Source organism: Acipenser ruthenus, unplaced genomic scaffold (assembly GCF_902713425.1).
Source record: "Acipenser ruthenus unplaced genomic scaffold, fAciRut3.2 maternal haplotype, whole genome shotgun sequence".
In the NCBI taxonomy this organism is placed as follows: domain Eukaryota; kingdom Metazoa; phylum Chordata; class Actinopteri; order Acipenseriformes; family Acipenseridae; genus Acipenser; species Acipenser ruthenus.
Genome location: NW_026708327.1, coordinates 1 through 17,846, shown reverse-complemented (window position 1 = coordinate 17,846; position 17,846 = coordinate 1). Strand labels below are relative to the sequence as shown.

The 17,846-nt window shown below is 52.1% G+C and overlaps 2 protein-coding genes across 4 annotated transcripts in view; one reads left to right on the top strand and one right to left on the bottom strand.

Moving 5' to 3' along the window:
* Positions 1-8,842, top strand: part of LOC117407576 (PIH1 domain-containing protein 1) — a 56,861-nt gene extending 48,019 nt beyond the window's left edge. For 2 of the 3 annotated variants that reach the window (XM_059020838.1, XM_059020837.1), the window contains exons 6-11: positions 4,196-4,277; positions 4,405-4,501; positions 4,716-4,751; positions 5,166-5,256; positions 5,968-6,111; positions 8,082-8,842. In XM_059020838.1, coding sequence (XP_058876821.1) covers positions 4,196-4,277; positions 4,405-4,501; positions 4,716-4,751; positions 5,166-5,256; positions 5,968-6,111; positions 8,082-8,120 — 489 coding nt within the window. In that variant the 3' untranslated portion in view covers positions 8,121-8,842. The remainder of the gene's footprint in view (positions 1-4,195; positions 4,278-4,404; positions 4,502-4,715; positions 4,752-5,165; positions 5,257-5,967; positions 6,112-8,081) is intronic. The other variant, XM_059020839.1, reaches the window with a different exon arrangement.
* Positions 8,843-8,887: 45 nt separating this feature from the next.
* On the bottom strand, positions 8,888-17,601 carry LOC117970678 (troponin T, slow skeletal muscle-like; the record flags this gene model as incomplete). Its single annotated transcript, XM_059020845.1, is given in 11 exon segments — positions 8,888-9,316; positions 9,695-9,735; positions 9,907-9,997; positions 10,367-10,476; positions 13,317-13,430; positions 13,660-13,737; positions 14,704-14,820; positions 15,446-15,506; positions 15,930-15,951; positions 17,306-17,326; positions 17,575-17,601. Coding segments are annotated over 11 exon segments (731 nt in total), but the record flags the coding sequence as incomplete, so codon positions are not given.
* Between the last annotated feature and the right edge of the window lie 245 nt (positions 17,602-17,846).

Here is a 17,846-nt window from a genome sequence, read left to right as displayed (position 1 = left end):
TCGCTGTCTCGTGTCTCTGTGTGTTTCTCATCGCTGTCTCGTGTCTCTGTGTGTTCCTCATCGCTGTCTCGTATCTCTGTGTGTTTCTCATCGCTGTCTCGTATCTCTGTGTGTTTCTCATCGCTGTCTCGTATCTCTGTGTGTTTCTCATCGCTGTCTCGTGTCTCTGTGTGTTTCTCATCGCTGTCTCGTGTCTCTGTGTGTTTCTCATCGCTGTCTCGTGTCTCTGTGTGTTTCTCATCGCTGTCTCGTGTCTCTGTGTGTTTCTCATCGCTGTCTCGTGTCTCTGTGTGTTTCTCATCGCTGTCTCGTATCTCTGTGTGTTTCTCATCGCTGTCTCGTATCTCTGTGTGTTCCTCATCGCTGTCTCGTATCTCTGTGTGTTCCTCATCGCTGTCTCGTATCTCTGTGTGTTTCTCATCGCTGTCTCGTATCTCTGTGTGTTTCTCATCGCTGTCTCGTGTCTCTGTGTGTTTCTCATCGCTGTCTCGTATCTCTGTGTGTTTCTCATCGCTGTCTCGTATCTCTGTGTGTTCCTCATCGCTGTCTCGTATCTCTGTGTGTTTCTCATCGCTGTCTCGTGTCTCTGTGTGTTTCTCATCGCTGTCTCGTGTCTCTGTGTGTTTCTCATCGCTGTCTCGTGTCTCTGTGTGTTTCTCATCGCTGTCTCGTGTCTCTGTGTGTTTCTCATCGCTGTCTCGTGTCTCTGTGTGTTTCTCATCGCTGTCTCGTATCTCTGTGTGTTTCTCATCGCTGTCTCGTATCTCTGTGTGTTCCTCATCGCTGTCTCGTATCTCTGTGTGTTTCTCATCGCTGTCTCGTATCTCTGTGTGTTCCTCATCGCTGTCTCGTGTCTCTGTGTGTTTCTCATCGCTGTCTCGTGTCTCTGTGTGTTTCTCATCGCTGTCTCGTGTCTCTGTGTGTTCCTCATCGCTGTCTCGTATCTCTGTGTGTTTCTCATCGCTGTCTCGTGTCTCTCTCATCGCTGTCTCGTGTCTCTGTGTGTTCCTCATCGCTGTCTCGTGTCTCTGTGTGTTTCTCATCGCTGTCTCGTATCTCTGTGTGTTCCTCATCGCTGTCTCGTATCTCTGTGTGTTTCTCATCGCTGTCTCGTATCTCTGTGTGTTTCTCATCGCTGTCTCGTGTCTCTGTGTGTTTCTCATCGCTGTCTCGTATCTCTGTGTGTTTCTCATCGCTGTCTCGTGTCTCTGTGTGTTTCTCATCGCTGTCTCGTGTCTCTGTGTGTTTCTCATCGCTGTCTCGTGTCTCTGTGTGTTTCTCATTGCTGTCTCGTGTCTCTGTGTGTTTCTCATCGCTGTCTCGTATCTCTGTGTGTTTCTCATCGCTGTCTCGTATCTCTGTGTGTTTCTCATCGCTGTCTCGTGTCTCTGTGTGTTTCTCATCGCTGTCTCGTATCTCTGTGTGTTTCTCATCGCTGTCTCGTGTCTCTGTGTGTTTCTCATCGCTGTCTCGTGTCTCTGTGTGTTTCTCATCGCTGTCTCGTGTCTCTGTGTGTTTCTCATCGCTGTCTCGTGTCTCTGTGTGTTTCTCATCGCTGTCTCGTGTCTCTGTGTGTTTCTCATCGCTGTCTCGTGTCTCTGTGTGTTTCTCATCGCTGTCTCGTATCTCTGTGTGTTTCTCATCGCTGTCTCGTGTCTCTGTGTGTTTCTCATCGCTGTCTCGTGTCTCTGTGTGTTTCTCATCGCTGTCTCGTATCTCTGTGTGTTTCTCATCGCTGTCTCGTGTCTCTGTGTGTTTCTCATCGCTGTCTCGTGTCTCTGTGTGTTTCTCATCGCTGTCTCGTGTCTCTGTGTGTTTCTCATCGCTGTCTCGTGTCTCTGTGTGTTTCTCATCGCTGTCTCGTGTCTCTGTGTGTTTCTCATCGCTGTCTCGTGTCTCTGTGTGTTTCTCATCGCTGTCTCGTATCTCTGTGTGTTTCTCATCGCTGTCTCGTATCTGTGTGTTTCTCATCGCTGTCTCGTGTCTCTGTGTGTTTCTCATCGCTGTCTCGTGTCTCTGTGTGTTCCTCATCGCTGTCTCGTGTCTCTGTGTGTTTCTCATCGCTGTCTCGTGTCTCTGTGTGTTTCTCATCGCTGTCTCGTGTCTCTGTGTGTTTCTCATCGCTGTCTCGTATCTCTGTGTGTTTCTCATCGCTGTCTCGTTCTCTGTGTGTTTCTCATCGCTGTCTCGTGTCTCTGTGTGTTTCTCATCGCTGTCTCGTGTCTCTGTGTGTTCCTCATCGCTGTCTCGTATCTGTGTGTTTCTCATCGCTGTCTCGTGTCTGTGTGTTTCTCATCGCTGTCTCGTATCTCTGTGTGTTCCTCATCGCTGTCTCGTATCTGTGTGTTTCTCATCGCTGTCTCGTATCTCTGTGTGTTTCTCATCGCTGTCTCGTATCTCTGTGTGTTTCTCATCGCTGTCTCGTGTCTCTGTGTGTTTCTCATCGCTGTCTCGTATCTCTGTGTGTTTCTCATCGCTGTCTCGTATCTCTGTGTGTTCCTCATCGCTGTCTCGTATCTCTGTGTGTTTCTCATCGCTGTCTCGTATCTCTGTGTGTTTCTCATCGCTGTCTCGTATCTCTGTGTGTTTCTCATCGCTGTCTCGTGTCTCTGTGTGTTTCTCAGGGAGCTGTTTCTCATCGCTGTCTCGTATCTCTGTGTGTTTCTCATCGCTGTCTCGTATCTCTGTGTGTTTCTCATCGCTGTCTCGTGTCTCTGTGTTTCTCATCGCTGTCTCGTATCTCTGTGTGTTTCTCATCGCTGTCTCGTATCTCTGTGTGTTTCTCATCGCTGTCTCGTATCTCTGTGTGTTTCTCATCGCTGTCTCGTATCTCTGTGTGTTTCTCATCGCTGTCTCGTGTCTCTGTGTTTCTCATCGCTGTCTCGTATCTCTGTGTGTTTCTCATCGCTGTCTCGTATCTCTGTGTGTTTCTCATCGCTGTCTCGTGTCTCTGTGTGTTTCTCATCGCTGTCTCGTGTCTCTGTGTGTTTCTCATCGCTGTCTCGTGTCTCTGTGTGTTTCTCATCGCTGTCTCGTATCTCTGTGTGTTTCTCAGGGAGCTGTTTCTCATCGCTGTCTCGTATCTCTGTGTGTTTCTCATTGCTGTCTCGTATCTCTGTGTGTTTCTCATCGCTGTCTCGTATCTCTGTGTGTTTCTCATCGCTGTCTCGTATCTCTGTGTGTTTCTCATCGCTGTCTCGTATCTCTGTGTGTTTCTCATCGCTGTCTCGTATCTCTGTGTGTTTCTCATCGCTGTCTCGTATCTCTGTGTGTTCCTCATCGCTGTCTCGTATCTCTGTGTGTTTCTCATCGCTGTCTCGTATCTCTGTGTGTTTCTCATCGCTGTCTCGTATCTCTGTGTGTTTCTCATCGCTGTCTCGTATCTCTGTGTGTTTCTCATCGCTGTCTCGTATCTCTGTGTGTTTCTCATCGCTGTCTCGTATCTCTGTGTGTTTCTCATCGCTGTCTCGTATCTCTGTGTGTTTCTCAGGGAGCTGTTTCTCATCGCTGTCTCATATCTCTGTGTGTTTCTCATCGCTGTCTCGTATCTCTGTGTGTTTCTCATCGCTGTCTCGTGTCTCTGTGTGTTTCTCATCGCTGTCTCGTGTCTCTGTGTGTTTCTCATCACTGTCTCGTATCTCTGTGTGTTTCTCATCGCTGTCTCGTATCTCTGTGTGTTTCTCATCGCTGTCTCGTGTCTCTGTGTGTTTCTCATCGCTGTCTCGTGTCTCTGTGTGTTTCTCATCGCTGTCTCGTATCTCTGTGTGTTCCTCATCGCTGTCTCGTGTCTCTGTGTGTTCCTCATCGCTGTCTCGTGTCTCTGTGTGTTTCTCATCGCTGTCTCGTATCTCTGTGTGTTTCTCATCGCTGTCTCGTGTCTCTGTGTGTTCCTCATCGCTGTCTCGTATCTCTGTGTGTTTCTCATCGCTGTCTCGTGTCTCTCTGTGTTTCTCATCGCTGTCTCGTATCTCTGTGTGTTCCTCATCGCTGTCTCGTATCTCTCTGTGTTTCTCATCGCTGTCTCGTGTCTCTGTGTGTTCCTCATCGCTGTCTCGTGTCTCTGTGTGTTCCTCATCGCTGTCTCGTATCTCTGTGTGTTTCTCATCGCTGTCTCGTATCTCTCTGTGTTTCTCATCGCTGTCTCGTGTCTCTGTGTGTTTCTCATCGCTGTCTCGTATCTCTGTGTGTTCCTCAGGGCTCGGAGCTGGTTCTGGAGTTTCTGATCGCCGTGTCGTTCGAGGGGCTGGAGAATAAGTACGATCTGCAGTTGTGCCGAGGTGAGGAGAGACTCTGAGCATGAAGAGAATCCGCAGAAAACAGGCAGGCTGCGGATACCTCACTGTCTGTCTGTCTCTTTCTTTCCCTCTCTCTCATCCTGTCTTCCTCTGTCTCACTCTCGCTCAGAGTGGAAGATTCTGAAGAACAGGAAGTTCCTCGGCTCCATTGCGGATCAGAACATCCGAACCAAACCACGACCCGGGATCCAGGAGCTAGAGAGCCGGTGAGATTAAACTGTGTGTGTGTCTGTGTGTGTCTCTGTGTGTGTGTCTCTGTGTGTGTGTGTGTGTGTGTGTCTCTGTTTGTGTGTCTCTGTCTGTCTGTGTCTCTCTAAGGAGGTAAGGACAGTGTAGTGATCGCTGCTCTGTGTTTAATGGGAGCCTCCCAGTTCAGTGACTGGGATTGCTGGTTTTTGACTCCTGTTTTTTATTCTCCAGACTGACAGACGATCAGCTGACCTCACTCTCTGACAGGTGAGTGGAGGGATTGATTGATTGACAGGGGGGGTGTTTTATGACCTCACGCTCTGACAGGTGAGTGGAGGGATTGATTGATTGACAGGGGGGGTGTTTTATGACCTCACGCTCTGACAGGTGAGTGGAGGGATTGATTGATTGACAGGGGGTGTGTTTTATGACCTCACGCTCTGACAGGTGAGTGGAGGGATTGATTGATTGATTGACAGGGTCGTGTTTATAAGGTCTTTATGTTTTTTGAGGGCAGTGTGGAGTTTTCAGAAATATATATAATGGTCATAAAGACATGCAGAGATAGAGAAACACACACACACACACACACACACACACACACACACACACACACACACGTGTGCTATACAGACACCCTGTATCAGTTACTAATCTCTCTCTCTCTCTCTCTCTCTCTAGTTTGGGGGAGTCTCCTCCTCTCACCCTCACTGTGGAACCCCCTCAAGGGGAGCCCCAATATCTCATCGCGGAGATCAGCCTGCCCAAAGTGGTGAGGCCCTGTCGGTCTGTGTCTGTCTGTCTCTGCCTGTCTGTCTGTGTATCGCTGTGTGTGTCTGTCTGTCTGTCTGTGTGTCTGTGTGTCTGAGTATCTGTGTGTCTGTGTATCGCTGTGTCCTCCTTCCAGTAGGACTGGTCTGGGTGAAGCTACAAGTGAAACAGCTGTGTGTGTGTGTGTGTGTGTGTGTGTGTGTGTGGTTGCATGTGAACCGCGATTCAAATCACTTGCAATTGAACTGGAGTCTGTCTGTGTCTGTGTCTGTGTGTCTATCTGTGTGTCTGTGTGTCTGTGTCTGTCTATCTGTGTCTGTATCAATGTATCTCTGTGTCTGTGTCTGTGTGTCTGTGTCTGTGTGTCTATCTGTGTGTCTGTGTCTGTCTATCTGTGTGTCTGTGTGTCTGTGTCTGTGTGTCTATCTGTGTGTCTGTGTGTCTATCTGTGTGTCTGTGTGTCTGTGTCTGTGTGTCTATCTGTGTGTCTGTGTGTCTATCTGTGTCTGTATCAATGTATCTCTGTGTCTGTCTATCTGTCTATTGAATGCTTGATATCTATCTGTTTTCTCTGAGTGTTCAGTAATGACCCTCTCCCTCTCTCTCCTCTCTCCTCTCCTCTCCCCTCTCTCCCCTCTCTCCTCTCTCCTCTCCTCTCCCCTCTCTCCTCTCCCTTTCTCTCTCTTTCTCTCTCTCTCTCTCTCTCTCTCAGCCCTCCTCTCGCTCCCTCGTTCTCGATCTCGGGGAGGACAGGATGGTCCTGTCTGCTCGTCCCTCCCTCTATCACCTCGACTGCTTCCTTCCCTTCATCATCGACCCGGAGAGCAGCGCAGCTCAGCATCACCGTGGAACCAGAGTGAGGCTCTCTCAGGGTTATTATGGGATGTGAGGATCCAGAGTGAGGCTCTCTCAGGGTTATTATGGGATGTGAGGATCCAGAGTGAGGCTCTCTCAGGGTTATTATGGGATGTGAGGATCCAGAGTGAGGCTCTCTCAGGGTTATTATGGGATGTGAGGATCCAGAGTGAGGCTCTCTCAGGGTTATTATGGGATGTGTGGATCCAGAGTGAGGCTCTCACAGGGTTATTATGGGATGTGAGGATCCAGAGTGAGGCTCTCTCAGGGTTATTATGGGATGTGTGAGGATCCAGAGTGAGGCTCTCTCAGGGTTATTATGGGATGTGAGGATCCAGAGTGAGGCTCTCTCAGGGTTATTATGGGATGTGTGGATCCAGAGTGAGGCTCTCTCAGGGTTATTATGGGATGTGTGGATCCAGAGTGAGGCTCTCTCAGGGTTATTATGGGATGTGTGAGGATCCAGAGTGAGGCTCTCTCAGGGTTATTATGGGATGTGAGGATCCAGAGTGAGGCTCTCTCAGGGTTATTATGGGATGTGATGATCCAGAGTGAGGCTCTCTCAGGGTTATTATGGGATGTGAGGATCCAGAGTGAGGCTCTCTCAGGGTTATTATGGGATGTGTGGATCCAGAGTGAGGCTCTGTCAGGGTTATTATGGGATGTGTGGATCCAGAGTGAGGCTCTCTCAGGGTTATTATGGGATGTGTGGATCCAGAGTGAGGCTTTCTCAGGGTTATTATGGGATGTGTGGATCCAGAGTGAGGCTCTCACAGGGTTATTATGGGATGTGTGAGGATCCAGAGTGAGGCTCTCTCAGGGTTATTATGGGATGTGTGAGGATCCAGAGTGAGGCTCTCTCAGGGTTATTATGGGATGTGTGTGTGAGGATCCAGAGTGAGGCTCTCTCAGGGTTATTATGGGATGTGTGTGTGAGGATCCAGAGTGAGGCTCTCTCAGGGTTATTATGGGATGTGATGATCCAGAGTGAGGCTCTCTCAGGGTTATTATGGGATGTGAGGATCCAGAGTGAGGCTCTCTCAGGGTTATTATGGGATGTGTGGATCCAGAGTGAGGCTCTCACAGGGTTATTATGGGATGTGTGAGGATCCAGAGTGAGGCTCTCTCAGGGTTATTATGGGATGTGTGGATCCAGAGTGAGGCTCTCACAGGGTTATTATGGGATGTGCGGAACCAGAGTGAGGCTCTCTCAGGGTTATTATGGGATGTGTGTGTGTGTGAGGATCCAGAGTGAGGCTCTGTCAGGGTTATTATGGGATGTGTGGATCCAGAGTGAGGCTCTCTCAGGGTTATTATGGTGTGTGTGTGTGTGTGTGAGGCTCTCTCAGGGTTATTATGGGATGTGTGTGGATCCAGAGTGAGGCTCTCTCAGGGTTATTATGGGATGTGTGTGGATCCAGAGTGAGGCTCTCTCAGGGTTATTATGGGATGTGTGAGGATCCAGAGTGAGGCTCTCTCAGGGTTATTATGGGATGTGTGAGGATCCAGAGTGAGGCTCTGTCAGGGTTATTATGGGATGTGAGGATCCAGAGTGAGGCTCTCTCAGGGTTATTATGGGATGTGTGTGTGTGTGAGGCTCTCTCAGGGTTATTATGGGATGTGTGTGTGTGGATCCAGAGTGAGGCTCTCTCAGGGTTATTATGGGATGTGTGTGGATCCAGAGTGAGGCTCTCTCAGGGTTATTATGGGATGTGTGAGGATCCAGAGTGAGGCTCTGTCAGGGTTATTATGGGATGTGTGTGTGTGTGTGTGAGGCTCTGTCAGGGTTATTATGGGATGTGTGTGTGAGGATCCAGAGTGAGGCTCTCTCAGGGTTATTATGGGATGTGTGTGTGTGTGTGTGAGGCTCTCTCAGGGTTATTATGGGATGTGTGTGTGTGTGAGGCTCTCTCAGGGTTATTATGGGATGTGTGTGTCTCTAATAGATTTTGTTTTGTTTTCTTTCTTCAGATCCTGACGATCACAATGCCGGTAATCGGCTCTGCCTGAGAAACGAGACCCCGCCCCCTGACCACACCCCTCCCTAAACCACACCCCTCCGTAACCACACCCCTCCCTAAACCACACCCCATCCTAACGATACCCCTCCCTAAACCACACCCCTCCCTTACCACACCCCTCCGTAACCACACCCCTCCCTGACCACACCCCTCCCTAAACCACACCCCTCCGTAACCACACCCCTCCGTAACCACACCCCTCCCTGACCACACCCCTCCCTAAACCACACCCCTCCCTAAACCACACCCCTCCCTAAACCACACCCCTCCCTAAACCACACCCCTCCGTAACCACACCTCTCCCCAACCACGCCCCCAACCACACTCTTCCCCAACCACACCCCTTCCTAACCACACCCCTCCCTAAACCACACCTCTCCCTAACCACACCCAACCACGCCCCTAACCACACCCCTCCCTAACCACACCCCTCCCTAACCACACCCCTTCCTAACCACACCCCCAACCACACCCCTTCCTAACCACACACCCCTCCCTAACCACACCCCCCGTGTTTCGGGTAACAAGCTCAGGTGTGTCTTATTGTTAAACTCATAGATTTTATTTTCTGTAACTTGTGATGTGTTTTTTCATGTTGGTTTGATTGTGAACTTGAGGGGTATGAATTCTTAAAAAAATATATATATATAACTTGAAGGGTAAGAATTCATACCCCTCTCCCCCCCCCCCCCCCCCCGGAGAATAATGTGAAATAGAATGTGTATTTCCTAAAATTAAATACAATAAATATAAATATATATGTGATTATACATTTATTGAGCAGAGTAAAGTCTCCTTGAAGAAGAGTTACATTGAATCAAACAGCAAAACACACTGAATACACACGGGAGAGAGGAGGGGATGAGGAAGAGAGAGGAGGGGATGAGGGGGAGGGAGAGAGGAGAGGATGAGATGGGGAGGGAGAGAGGAGAGGAGGGGAGGAAGGAGGGGATGAGGAAGAGAGAGGAGGGGGAGGGGGAGAGGGAGAGGGAGGGGGAGGGAGAGAGGAGAGGGTGTACATAACGGAGTGAATGGAATTTGGAGAGCGAGTGGGAGGGGAGGTTGAATCTCTTGAATCTTCTTTCGAAAGCATTTGAAGGCACAGCAACGTGGAGATCTCCTCCTGTCTCTCTGCTTTACTTCCATCTTCCCACAACCCTCCCTTTACCAGCGCCTTTCTTAGTGCTGCCAAGAACAGACATGAATCAGAGAGGAGAGAGAGAGGAGAGGAAAGAGGAGAGAGAGGAGAGGAGAGGAGAGAGAAGAGAGAGGAGAGAGGGGAGAGGAGAGCTAGGAGAGAGAGGAGAGAGAGAAGAGAGAGGAGAGGAGAGAGGAGAGAGGGGAGAGGAGAGGAGAGAGGAAGAGGGGGAGAGAGGAGAGGAGAGAGAGGAGGAGAGGGGAAGAGAGGAGAGAGAGGCGGAGAGAGGGGAGGAGGGAGAGGGGAGAGAGGAGAGGAGAGAGGCGAGAAGAGGGACAGTGGGACAGACATAAAACGGACAGACAGATGGAAGGATAGAGAAAGGGACACAACAAGGGACAGAGAGAGACACAGACACTGCTTACAATTTCTGAGCGTGGGTGATGCGATTGCAAAGGACATTTATCTGAAAAGAGAAGAATGAGGGAGAGGGGAGCGAGAGAGAGAGAGAAATGCCATTGCAAGGAGATTACACAGTGACCTCGTGTCAGGGTGGGATATTTTAGTTTGAGAAATTATAACTGAAATATTGGTTTCTAGATGTATAAATGGAGCTCAGACTCTCTCACGCACACACCTGGTATTTCTGCTTCATCATTTTCTCCATCAGGTCGAATTTCTCCGACTCCAGCTGATGGATCCAGTTCCACAGCTCCTCCGCCTTCTCCCTGAGAAACAACACGCTGTCAGAGGGGCAGGAAACCGCGCCCCCGTGCCTCCATCCTGGCTCAAACTCCACCATAGCTCACAATGGGGAGCCGAGTCCTGCTCAGAGCCACAATGGAGCCAGTTTCCTAACCTTGAGGAAGGTGCTGTAACTGGCTACAGTGATAGGAAACTGGACCCGGTGTCGGCCATCTTGGCTCTGATTCCCTATAGTTCTCAATGGGGCCGGGCTCCGTCCTGGAACCCTAATGGCTTTAGTTTCCTAACCTCTGGCTATAATAGGAAACTGGACCCATTGTCGGCCATCTTGGCTCTGATTCCCTATATTTCTCAATGGGGCCGGGAGCCCTAATGGCTGCAGTTTCTGGTACCTGAGCCCCTCCTCCCGCAGGCCCTCGATGTTCAGGGCTCTCTTCCGCTCCGCCAGCGTCTTCTTCTTGATCTCGCGGCCCGTCTGTCGCTTCCCGCGGCGATGCTCCGCCTGGAAAACCCGGGAGAGCGAGGCAGAGGAAAAGAGAAAGAAAAAAAGAAAGAAAGAGTGAAAACATCTGCGTTTTGCTCTGGAGAGATAGGGAGAGAGTGAGGGTAGAGGGGGTAGGGCAAAGACACACAGATACAGACAGACAGGCACACAGACAGACTGATACAGACAGACAACAGGTAAATATAAGGGTTGACAGACGGATGGATGGATGGACACATTTACAAACTCACAGATGGACAGTGAGACAATGGGTAGACAGATGGAAAGACTCAGAGAAGCTGAACGAAAGAACAAAGACAGACAGACAGGTGAGTAGAGGGTGCTGCGTTGGGGTATGTTGGGGTGTGAGTGGAGGGTATGTTGGGTTGGTGTGTGAGTGGAGGGTATGTTGGGTTGGGGTGTGAGTGGAGGGTATGTTGGGTTGGAGTGTGAGTGGAGGGTATGTTGGGTTGGGGTGTGAGTGGAGGGTGTGTTGGGTTGGGGTGTGAGTGGAGGGTATGTTGGGGTGTGAGTGGAGGGTATGTTGGGTTGGGGTGTGAGTGGAGGGTATGTTGGGGTGTGAGTGGAAAGTATGTTGGGTTGGGGTGTGAGTGGAGGGTATGTTGGGTTGGGGTGTGAGTGGAGGGTATGTTGGGTTGGGGTGTGAGTGGAGGGTATGTTGGGGTGTGAGTGGAGGGTATGTTGGGTTGGGGTGTGAGTGGAGGGTATGTTGGGGTGTGAGTGGAGGGTATGTTGGGTTGGGGTGAGTGGAGGGTATGTTGGGTTGGAGTGTGAGTGGAGGGTATGTTGGGGTGAGTGGAGGGTATGTTGGGGTGTGAGTGGAGGGTATGTTGGGTTGGAGTGTGAGTGGAGGGTATGTTGGGTTGGGGTGTGAGTGGAGGGTATGTTGGGTTGGTGTGTGAGTGGAGGGTATGTTGGGTTGGGGTGTGAGTGGAGGGTATGTTGGGTTGGGGTGTGAGTGGAGGGTATGTTGGGTTGGGGTGTGAGTGGAGGGTATGTTGGGGTGTGAGTGGAGGGTATGTTGGGTTGGGGTGTGAGTGGAGGGTATGTTGGGTTGGGGTGTGAGTGGAGGGTATGTTGGGTTGGGGTGTGAGCGGAGGGTATGTTGGGTTGGGGTGTGAGTGGAGGGTATGTTGGGTTGGGGTGTGAGTGGAGGGTATGTTGGGTTGGGGTGTGAGTGGAGGGTATGTTGGGGTGTGAGTGGAGGGTATGTTGGGTTGGGGTGTGAGCGGAGGGTATGTTGGGTTGGGGTGTGAGTGGAGGGTATGTTGGGGTGGTGAGCGGAGGGTATGTTGGGTTGGGGGTGAGTGGAGGGTATGTTGGGGTGTGAGTGGAGGGTATGTTGGGTTGGGGTGTGAGTGGAGGGTATGTTGGGTTGGGGTGTGAGTGGAGGGTATGCAGTTTGGAGCAGCAGTTTGGAGTAATGGTTATTGCTCTGGACTCTTGACCGGAGGGTCGTGGGTTCAATCCCAGGTGGGGGACACTGCTGCTGTTGTACCCTTGAGCAAGGTACTTTACCTAGATTGCTCCAGTAAAAACCCAACTGTATAAATGGGGAATTGTATGTAAAAAATAATGTGATATCTGTATAATGTGAAATAATGTATAATGTGATATCTTGTAACAATTGTAAGTCGCCCTGGATAAGGGCGTCTGCTAAGAAATAAATAATAATAATAATAATAATATGTTGGGGTGTGAGCGGAGGGTATGTTGGGTTGGGGTGTGAGTGGAGGGTATGTTGGGGTGTGAGTGGAGGGTATGTTGGGTTGGGGTGTGAGTGGAGGGTATGTTGGGTTGGGGTGTGAGTGGAGGGTATGTTGGGGTGTGAGTGGAGGGTATGTTGGGTTGGGGTGTGAGTGGAGGGTATGTTGGGTTGGGGTGTGAGTGGAGGGTATGTTGGGTTGGGGTGTGAGTGGAGGGTATGTTGGGTTGGGGTGTGAGTGGAGGGTATGTTGGGGTGTGAGCGGAGGGTATGTTGGGTTGGGGTGTGAGTGGAGGGTATGTTGGGTTGGGTTGTGAGTGGAGGGTATGTTGGGTTGGGGTGTGAGTGGAGGGTATGTTGGGGTGTGAGCGGAGGGTATGTTGGGTTGGGGTGTGAGTGGAGGGTATGTTGGGTTGGGGTGTGAGTGGAGGGTATGTTGGGTTGGGGTGTGAGCGGAGGGTATGTTGGGTTGGGGTGGTGAGTGGGGTATGTTGGTGTGTGAGTGGAGGGTATGTTGGGTTGGGGGTGTGAGCGGAGGGTATGTTGGGTTGGGGTGTGAGTGGAGGGGTATGTTGGGTTGGGGTGTGAGTGGAGGGTATGTTGGGTGGGTGTGGAGGGGTTGGTTGGGTGAGCGAGGGTATGTTGGGTTGGGGTGTGAGTGGAGGGTATGTTGGGTTGGGGTGTGAGTGGAGGGTATGTTGGGGTGTGAGTGGAGGGTATGTTGGGTTGGGGTGTGAGCGGAGGTATGTTGGGTTGGGGTGTGAGTGGAGGGTTGTTGGGTTGGGGTGTGAGTGGAGGGTATGTTGGGTTGGGGTGTGAGTGGAGGGTATGTTGGGGTGTGAGCGGAGGGTATGTTGGGTTGGGGTGTGAGTGGAGGGTATGTTGGGTGGGGTGAGTGGAGGGGTATGTTGGGTTGGGGTGTGAGTGGAGGGTATGTTGGGTTGGTGTGTGAGTGGAGGGTATGTTGGGTTGGGGTGAGTGGAGGGTATGTTGGGGTGTGAGTGGAGGGTATGTTGGGTTGGGGTGTGAGTGGTATGTTGGGTTGGGGTGTGAGTGGAGGTATGTTGGGTTGGTGTGTGAGTGGAGGGTATGTTGGGTTGGGGTGTGAGTGGAGGGTATGTTGGGGTCTCACCTTGGCCAGGAAGCCTCCGAAGTGCGCCCCCATGTTGGACAGGACCTTCTTCTTCTTCGCTTCGTCCTCGGCCCGCTTCTTAGCCTCCTCCTCCTCCTTCCGATTCCTCTCCTCCTGAGAGAGAGAGGGGAGAGAGAGGGGGGGAGGGAGGGAGGGAGCGGGGAGGGGTCCATTCAACCAAAGTCAAATGCAGTCGATTCAATTCAACCCTGGCAATGGGACTTCAAATGTAAGAAACTGCGCCCTGTGACGGCCATCTTGGCTCTCATGCTGTGTAGGTTACAATCGGGTGCCGGCACCGTGTCAGAGACACAATGGAGGCAGCTTCCTGCCTGTGACTCACCGCGAGGCGGACCTGCCGATCGCGATCCTTCTCACTTCGAACCCTCTGCTGCGCCGCACGCTCTGAACGACGATTCTCCTGAGAGAGGAGAGGAGAGAGAGAGGAGAGAGGGGAGAGAGAGGAGGGGAGAGGAGAGAGAGGGAGGAGAGGAGAGAGAGAGGAGAGAGAGAGGAGAGAGAGAGAGGAGAGAGAGAGGGGAGAGGAGAGAGAGAGGAGAGAGAGGAGAGAGAGGAGAGAGGAGAGAGGATGAGAGATGAGAGGAGAGGGGAGAGAGAGGAGGGGAGAGAGGAGGGAGAGAGGAGAGAAGAGGAGGGGAGAGGAGAAAGGAGAGGAGAGAGAGGAGAGAGAGGAGAGAGGGGAGAGGAGGGAGAGGAGGAGAGGAGAGAGAGGAGAGAGAGGAGAGGGGAGAGGAGGGAGAGGAGGAGAGGAGAGAGAGGAGAGGAGAGAGGAGAGGGGAGAGGGGAGAGAGAGGAGGGAGAGGAGAGGAGAAAGGAGAGGAGAGAGAGGAGAGGGGAGAGAGAGGAGAGGGGAGAGAGAGAGAGAGAGAGAGAGGAGAGAGAGAGGAGAGAGGGAGGGGAGAGGAGGGGAGGGGGAGGGAGAGGAGGAGGAGAGAGGAGAGGGGGGGAGAGAGAGGAGAGAAGAGGAGGGGAGAGGAGAAAGGAGAGGAGAGAGGAGAGAGGAGAGAGGGGAGAGGAGAGAGGAGAGGAGAGAGGAGGGAGAGAGGAGAGGAGAGAGAGGAGAGGAGAGAGGGAGAGGGGAGAGAGGGGAGAGAGAGGAGGAGAGAGAGGAGAGAGAGAGAGAGAGTAGGGAGAGGAGAGGAGAGGAGAGGAGAGGAGAGGGGAGAGAGGAGGGAGAGAGGAGAGGAGAGAAGAGGAGAGAGAGGAGAGAGAGGAGAGAGAGGGGAGAGGAGAGAGAGGAGAGAGGGAGGAGGGAGAGAGGAGAGGTGTCATAATGGGAGTGATTTCTGTACAGCGATGAGCAATAAACGTTTTATTGAATTGAATGTGAATTTGAGAGGGGGGTTCGGGGGGGGTAGATACCCACAATCCTGTCCTTCAGTTGGATCAGCTCTTCCTCCTCTTTCTGGCGCTGCTCAAAGTGAGCATTGATGAGAGTCTGGAGCTCCGCGAAATCCTTCTCCATCCGCTTCCTGTGAATATCCTGAGACACACAGACAGGGAGAGAGACAGAGGGACAGAGACGCACAGACAGACAGAGAGACACAGACAGGGAGAGAGACAGAGGGACAGAGAGATGCACAGACAGACAGAGAGACACAGACAGGGAGAGAGACAGAGGGACAGAGAGATGCACAGACAGACAGAGAGCACAGCCAGGGAGAGAGACAGAGGGACAGAGAGATGCACAGACAGACAGAGAGACACAGACAGGGAGAGGGACAGAGAGACGCACAGACAGGGAGAGAGACAGAGAGACGCACAGACAGACAGAAAGACACACAGACAGGGAGAGAGACAGAGGGACAGAGAGACGCACAGACAGACAGAGAGACACAGACAGGGAGAGAGACAGAGGGACAGAGAGATGCACAGACAGACAGAGAGACACAGACAGGGAGAGAGACAGAGGGACAGAGAGACGCACAGACAGACAGAGAGACACAGACAAACAGACAGGCAAACAGACACACAGACAGACAGACAGACACACACACATTGGTATGTTGGTGGTAGCTGTGGGATATTTTAGTTGGATTGAGATCTGATAACTGAAGAGATCGAGAGACAGTAATTATAAATATGAAATGAACCGGGATTGGACTCACATCGAAATCCACTCTGTCTCCCTCGGGAATCTTCGGAGGGGCAAGCTGAGGAGGAGTCGGTCTAAAAACACAACAAACTAAACACATGAGTAATAACCTGGCTTAACACCGCAGGAAACTGCACCCTGTGTCAGCCATGTTGGCTCAAATATCTGTATAGATTACAAAGGTCTGCCGGCTCCTTCTTTGAGCCACAATGGAAGTAGTTTCCTAAATGTGACAGACACAGAGACAGCCAGAGAGAGACAGAGACAGACAGACAGACACAGAGACAGACAGCCAGACAGACAGAGACAGACCGCCACACACCCCCAGATTCTGATCCTTTCAATAGATTGTGACTGAAGAAGGTCCTGAGCGAGTTTCATCACAATCGGACGAGTGCTCCTCCAGAGAGGTGTGTGAAAATGTAAAACAGACAGACAGACAGACAGACAGACAGACACACAGGACAGACAGACAGACAGACAGATCCCACAGTTACCTTGGTCTTGGTCTCTCCTCTTCTGTAAATAAACAAAGAAATAAGAAAATTATTAGTTTTATTTGACAAATTCAACGTCTCAGCCCCTCAGAGCTCGTCCCGTTCCTCAGAGCTCGTCCCGTTCAGCCCCTCAGAGCTCGTCCCGTTCCTCAGAGCTCGTCCCGTTCAGCCCCTCAGAGCTCATCCCGTTCCTCAGAGCTCGTCCGTTCAGCCCCTCAGAGCTCGTCCCGTCCCTCAGAGCTCGTCCCGTTCAGCCCCTCGGAGCTCGTCCCGTTCCTCAGAGCTCGTCCCGTCCTCAGAGCTCGTCCCGTTCAGCCCCTCAGAGCTCGTCCCGTTCCTCAGAGCTCGTCCCGTTCAGCCCCTCAGAGCTCGTCCGTTCCTCAGAGCTCGTCCCGTTCAGCCCCTCGGAGCTCGTCCCGTTCCTCAGAGCTCGTCCCGTTCCTCAGAGCTCGTCCCGTTCAGCCCCTCAGAGCTCGTCCCGTTCCTCAGAGCTCGTCCCGTTCCTCAGAGCTCGTCCGTTCAGCCCCTCAGAGCTCGTCCCGTCCTCAGAGCTCGTCCCGTTCAGCCCCTCAGAGCTCATCCGTTCAGCCCTCAGCGTGTCCCGTCCTCAGAGCTCGTCCCGTTCAGCCCCTCAGAGCCCGTCCCGTTCAGCCCCTCAGAGCTCGTCCCGTTCAGCCCCTCAGAGCTCGTCCCGTTCCTCAGAGCTCGTCCCGTTCCTCAGAGCTCGTCCCGTTCAGCCCCTCAGAGCTCGTCCCGTTCAGCCCCTCAGAGCTCGCCCCCGTTCCTCAGAGCTCGTCCCGTTCAGCCCCTCAGAGCTCGTCCCGTTCCTCAGAGCTCGTCCCGTTCCTCAGAGCTCGTCCCGTTCAGCCCCTCAGAGCTCGTCCCGTTCCTCAGAGCTCGTCCCGTTCCTCAGAGCTCGTCCCGTTCCTCAGAGCTCGTCCCGTTCAGCCCCTCAGAGCTCGTCCCGTTCCTCAGAGCTCGTCTCGTTCCTCAGACCTCGTCCCGTTCAGCCCCTCAGAGCTCGTCCCGTTCAGCCCCTCAGAGCTCGTCCGTTCCTCAGAGCTCGTCCCGTTCAGCCCCTCAGAGCTCGTCCCGTCCTCAGAGCTCGTCCCGTTCAGCCCCTCGGAGCTCGTCCCGTTCAGCCACTCAGAGCTCGTCACGTTCCTCAGAGCTCGTCCCGTTCAGCCCCTCAGAGCGCGTCCCGTTCCTCAGAGCTCGTCCCGTTCCTCAGAGCTCGTCCCGTTCCTCAGAGCTCGTCCCGTTCAGCCCCTCAGAGCTCGTCCCGTTCCTCAGAGCTCGTCCCGTTCCTCAGAGCTCACATTATTTATTATTATTATTATTATTATTATTATTATTATTATTATTAATAAACTGACCTTCTTCATGTTGTTCATGTTCTGCGAGAGGGAGAGAGGAGGAGAGGGACAGAGAGCGGGAGAGATATCAGAAGACATGAATATTAATATATACAAAAGTCCATTGAAGACATTTTGAAATACACGCACACACCACGCAGACGCACACGCACACGCAGACGCACGCACACACACACGCAGACGCACTCACACACACACACGCAGACACACACACACACACACACGCAGACGCACGCACACAAAATCAGACACACACGCACTATTCTTACCCCCCTCATCTTGTTCAGCTTCTTGTTCTGAACAAATAAAAAAAGTATGTAGGAAACTCAGAGAGAGAGAGAGAGAGAGAGAGAGAGAGAGAGAGACCTCGAGACACAGACAGACACCCTGGGATCCTTCAAGAAGCTGCTTGATGAGATTCTGGGATCAATAAGCTACTAACAACCAAACGAGCAAGATGGGTGAAGGCCTCCTCTCGTTTGGGAAACTTTCTTATGTTCTTATGACACAGAGAGAGACACAGAGAGACCTCGAGACATAG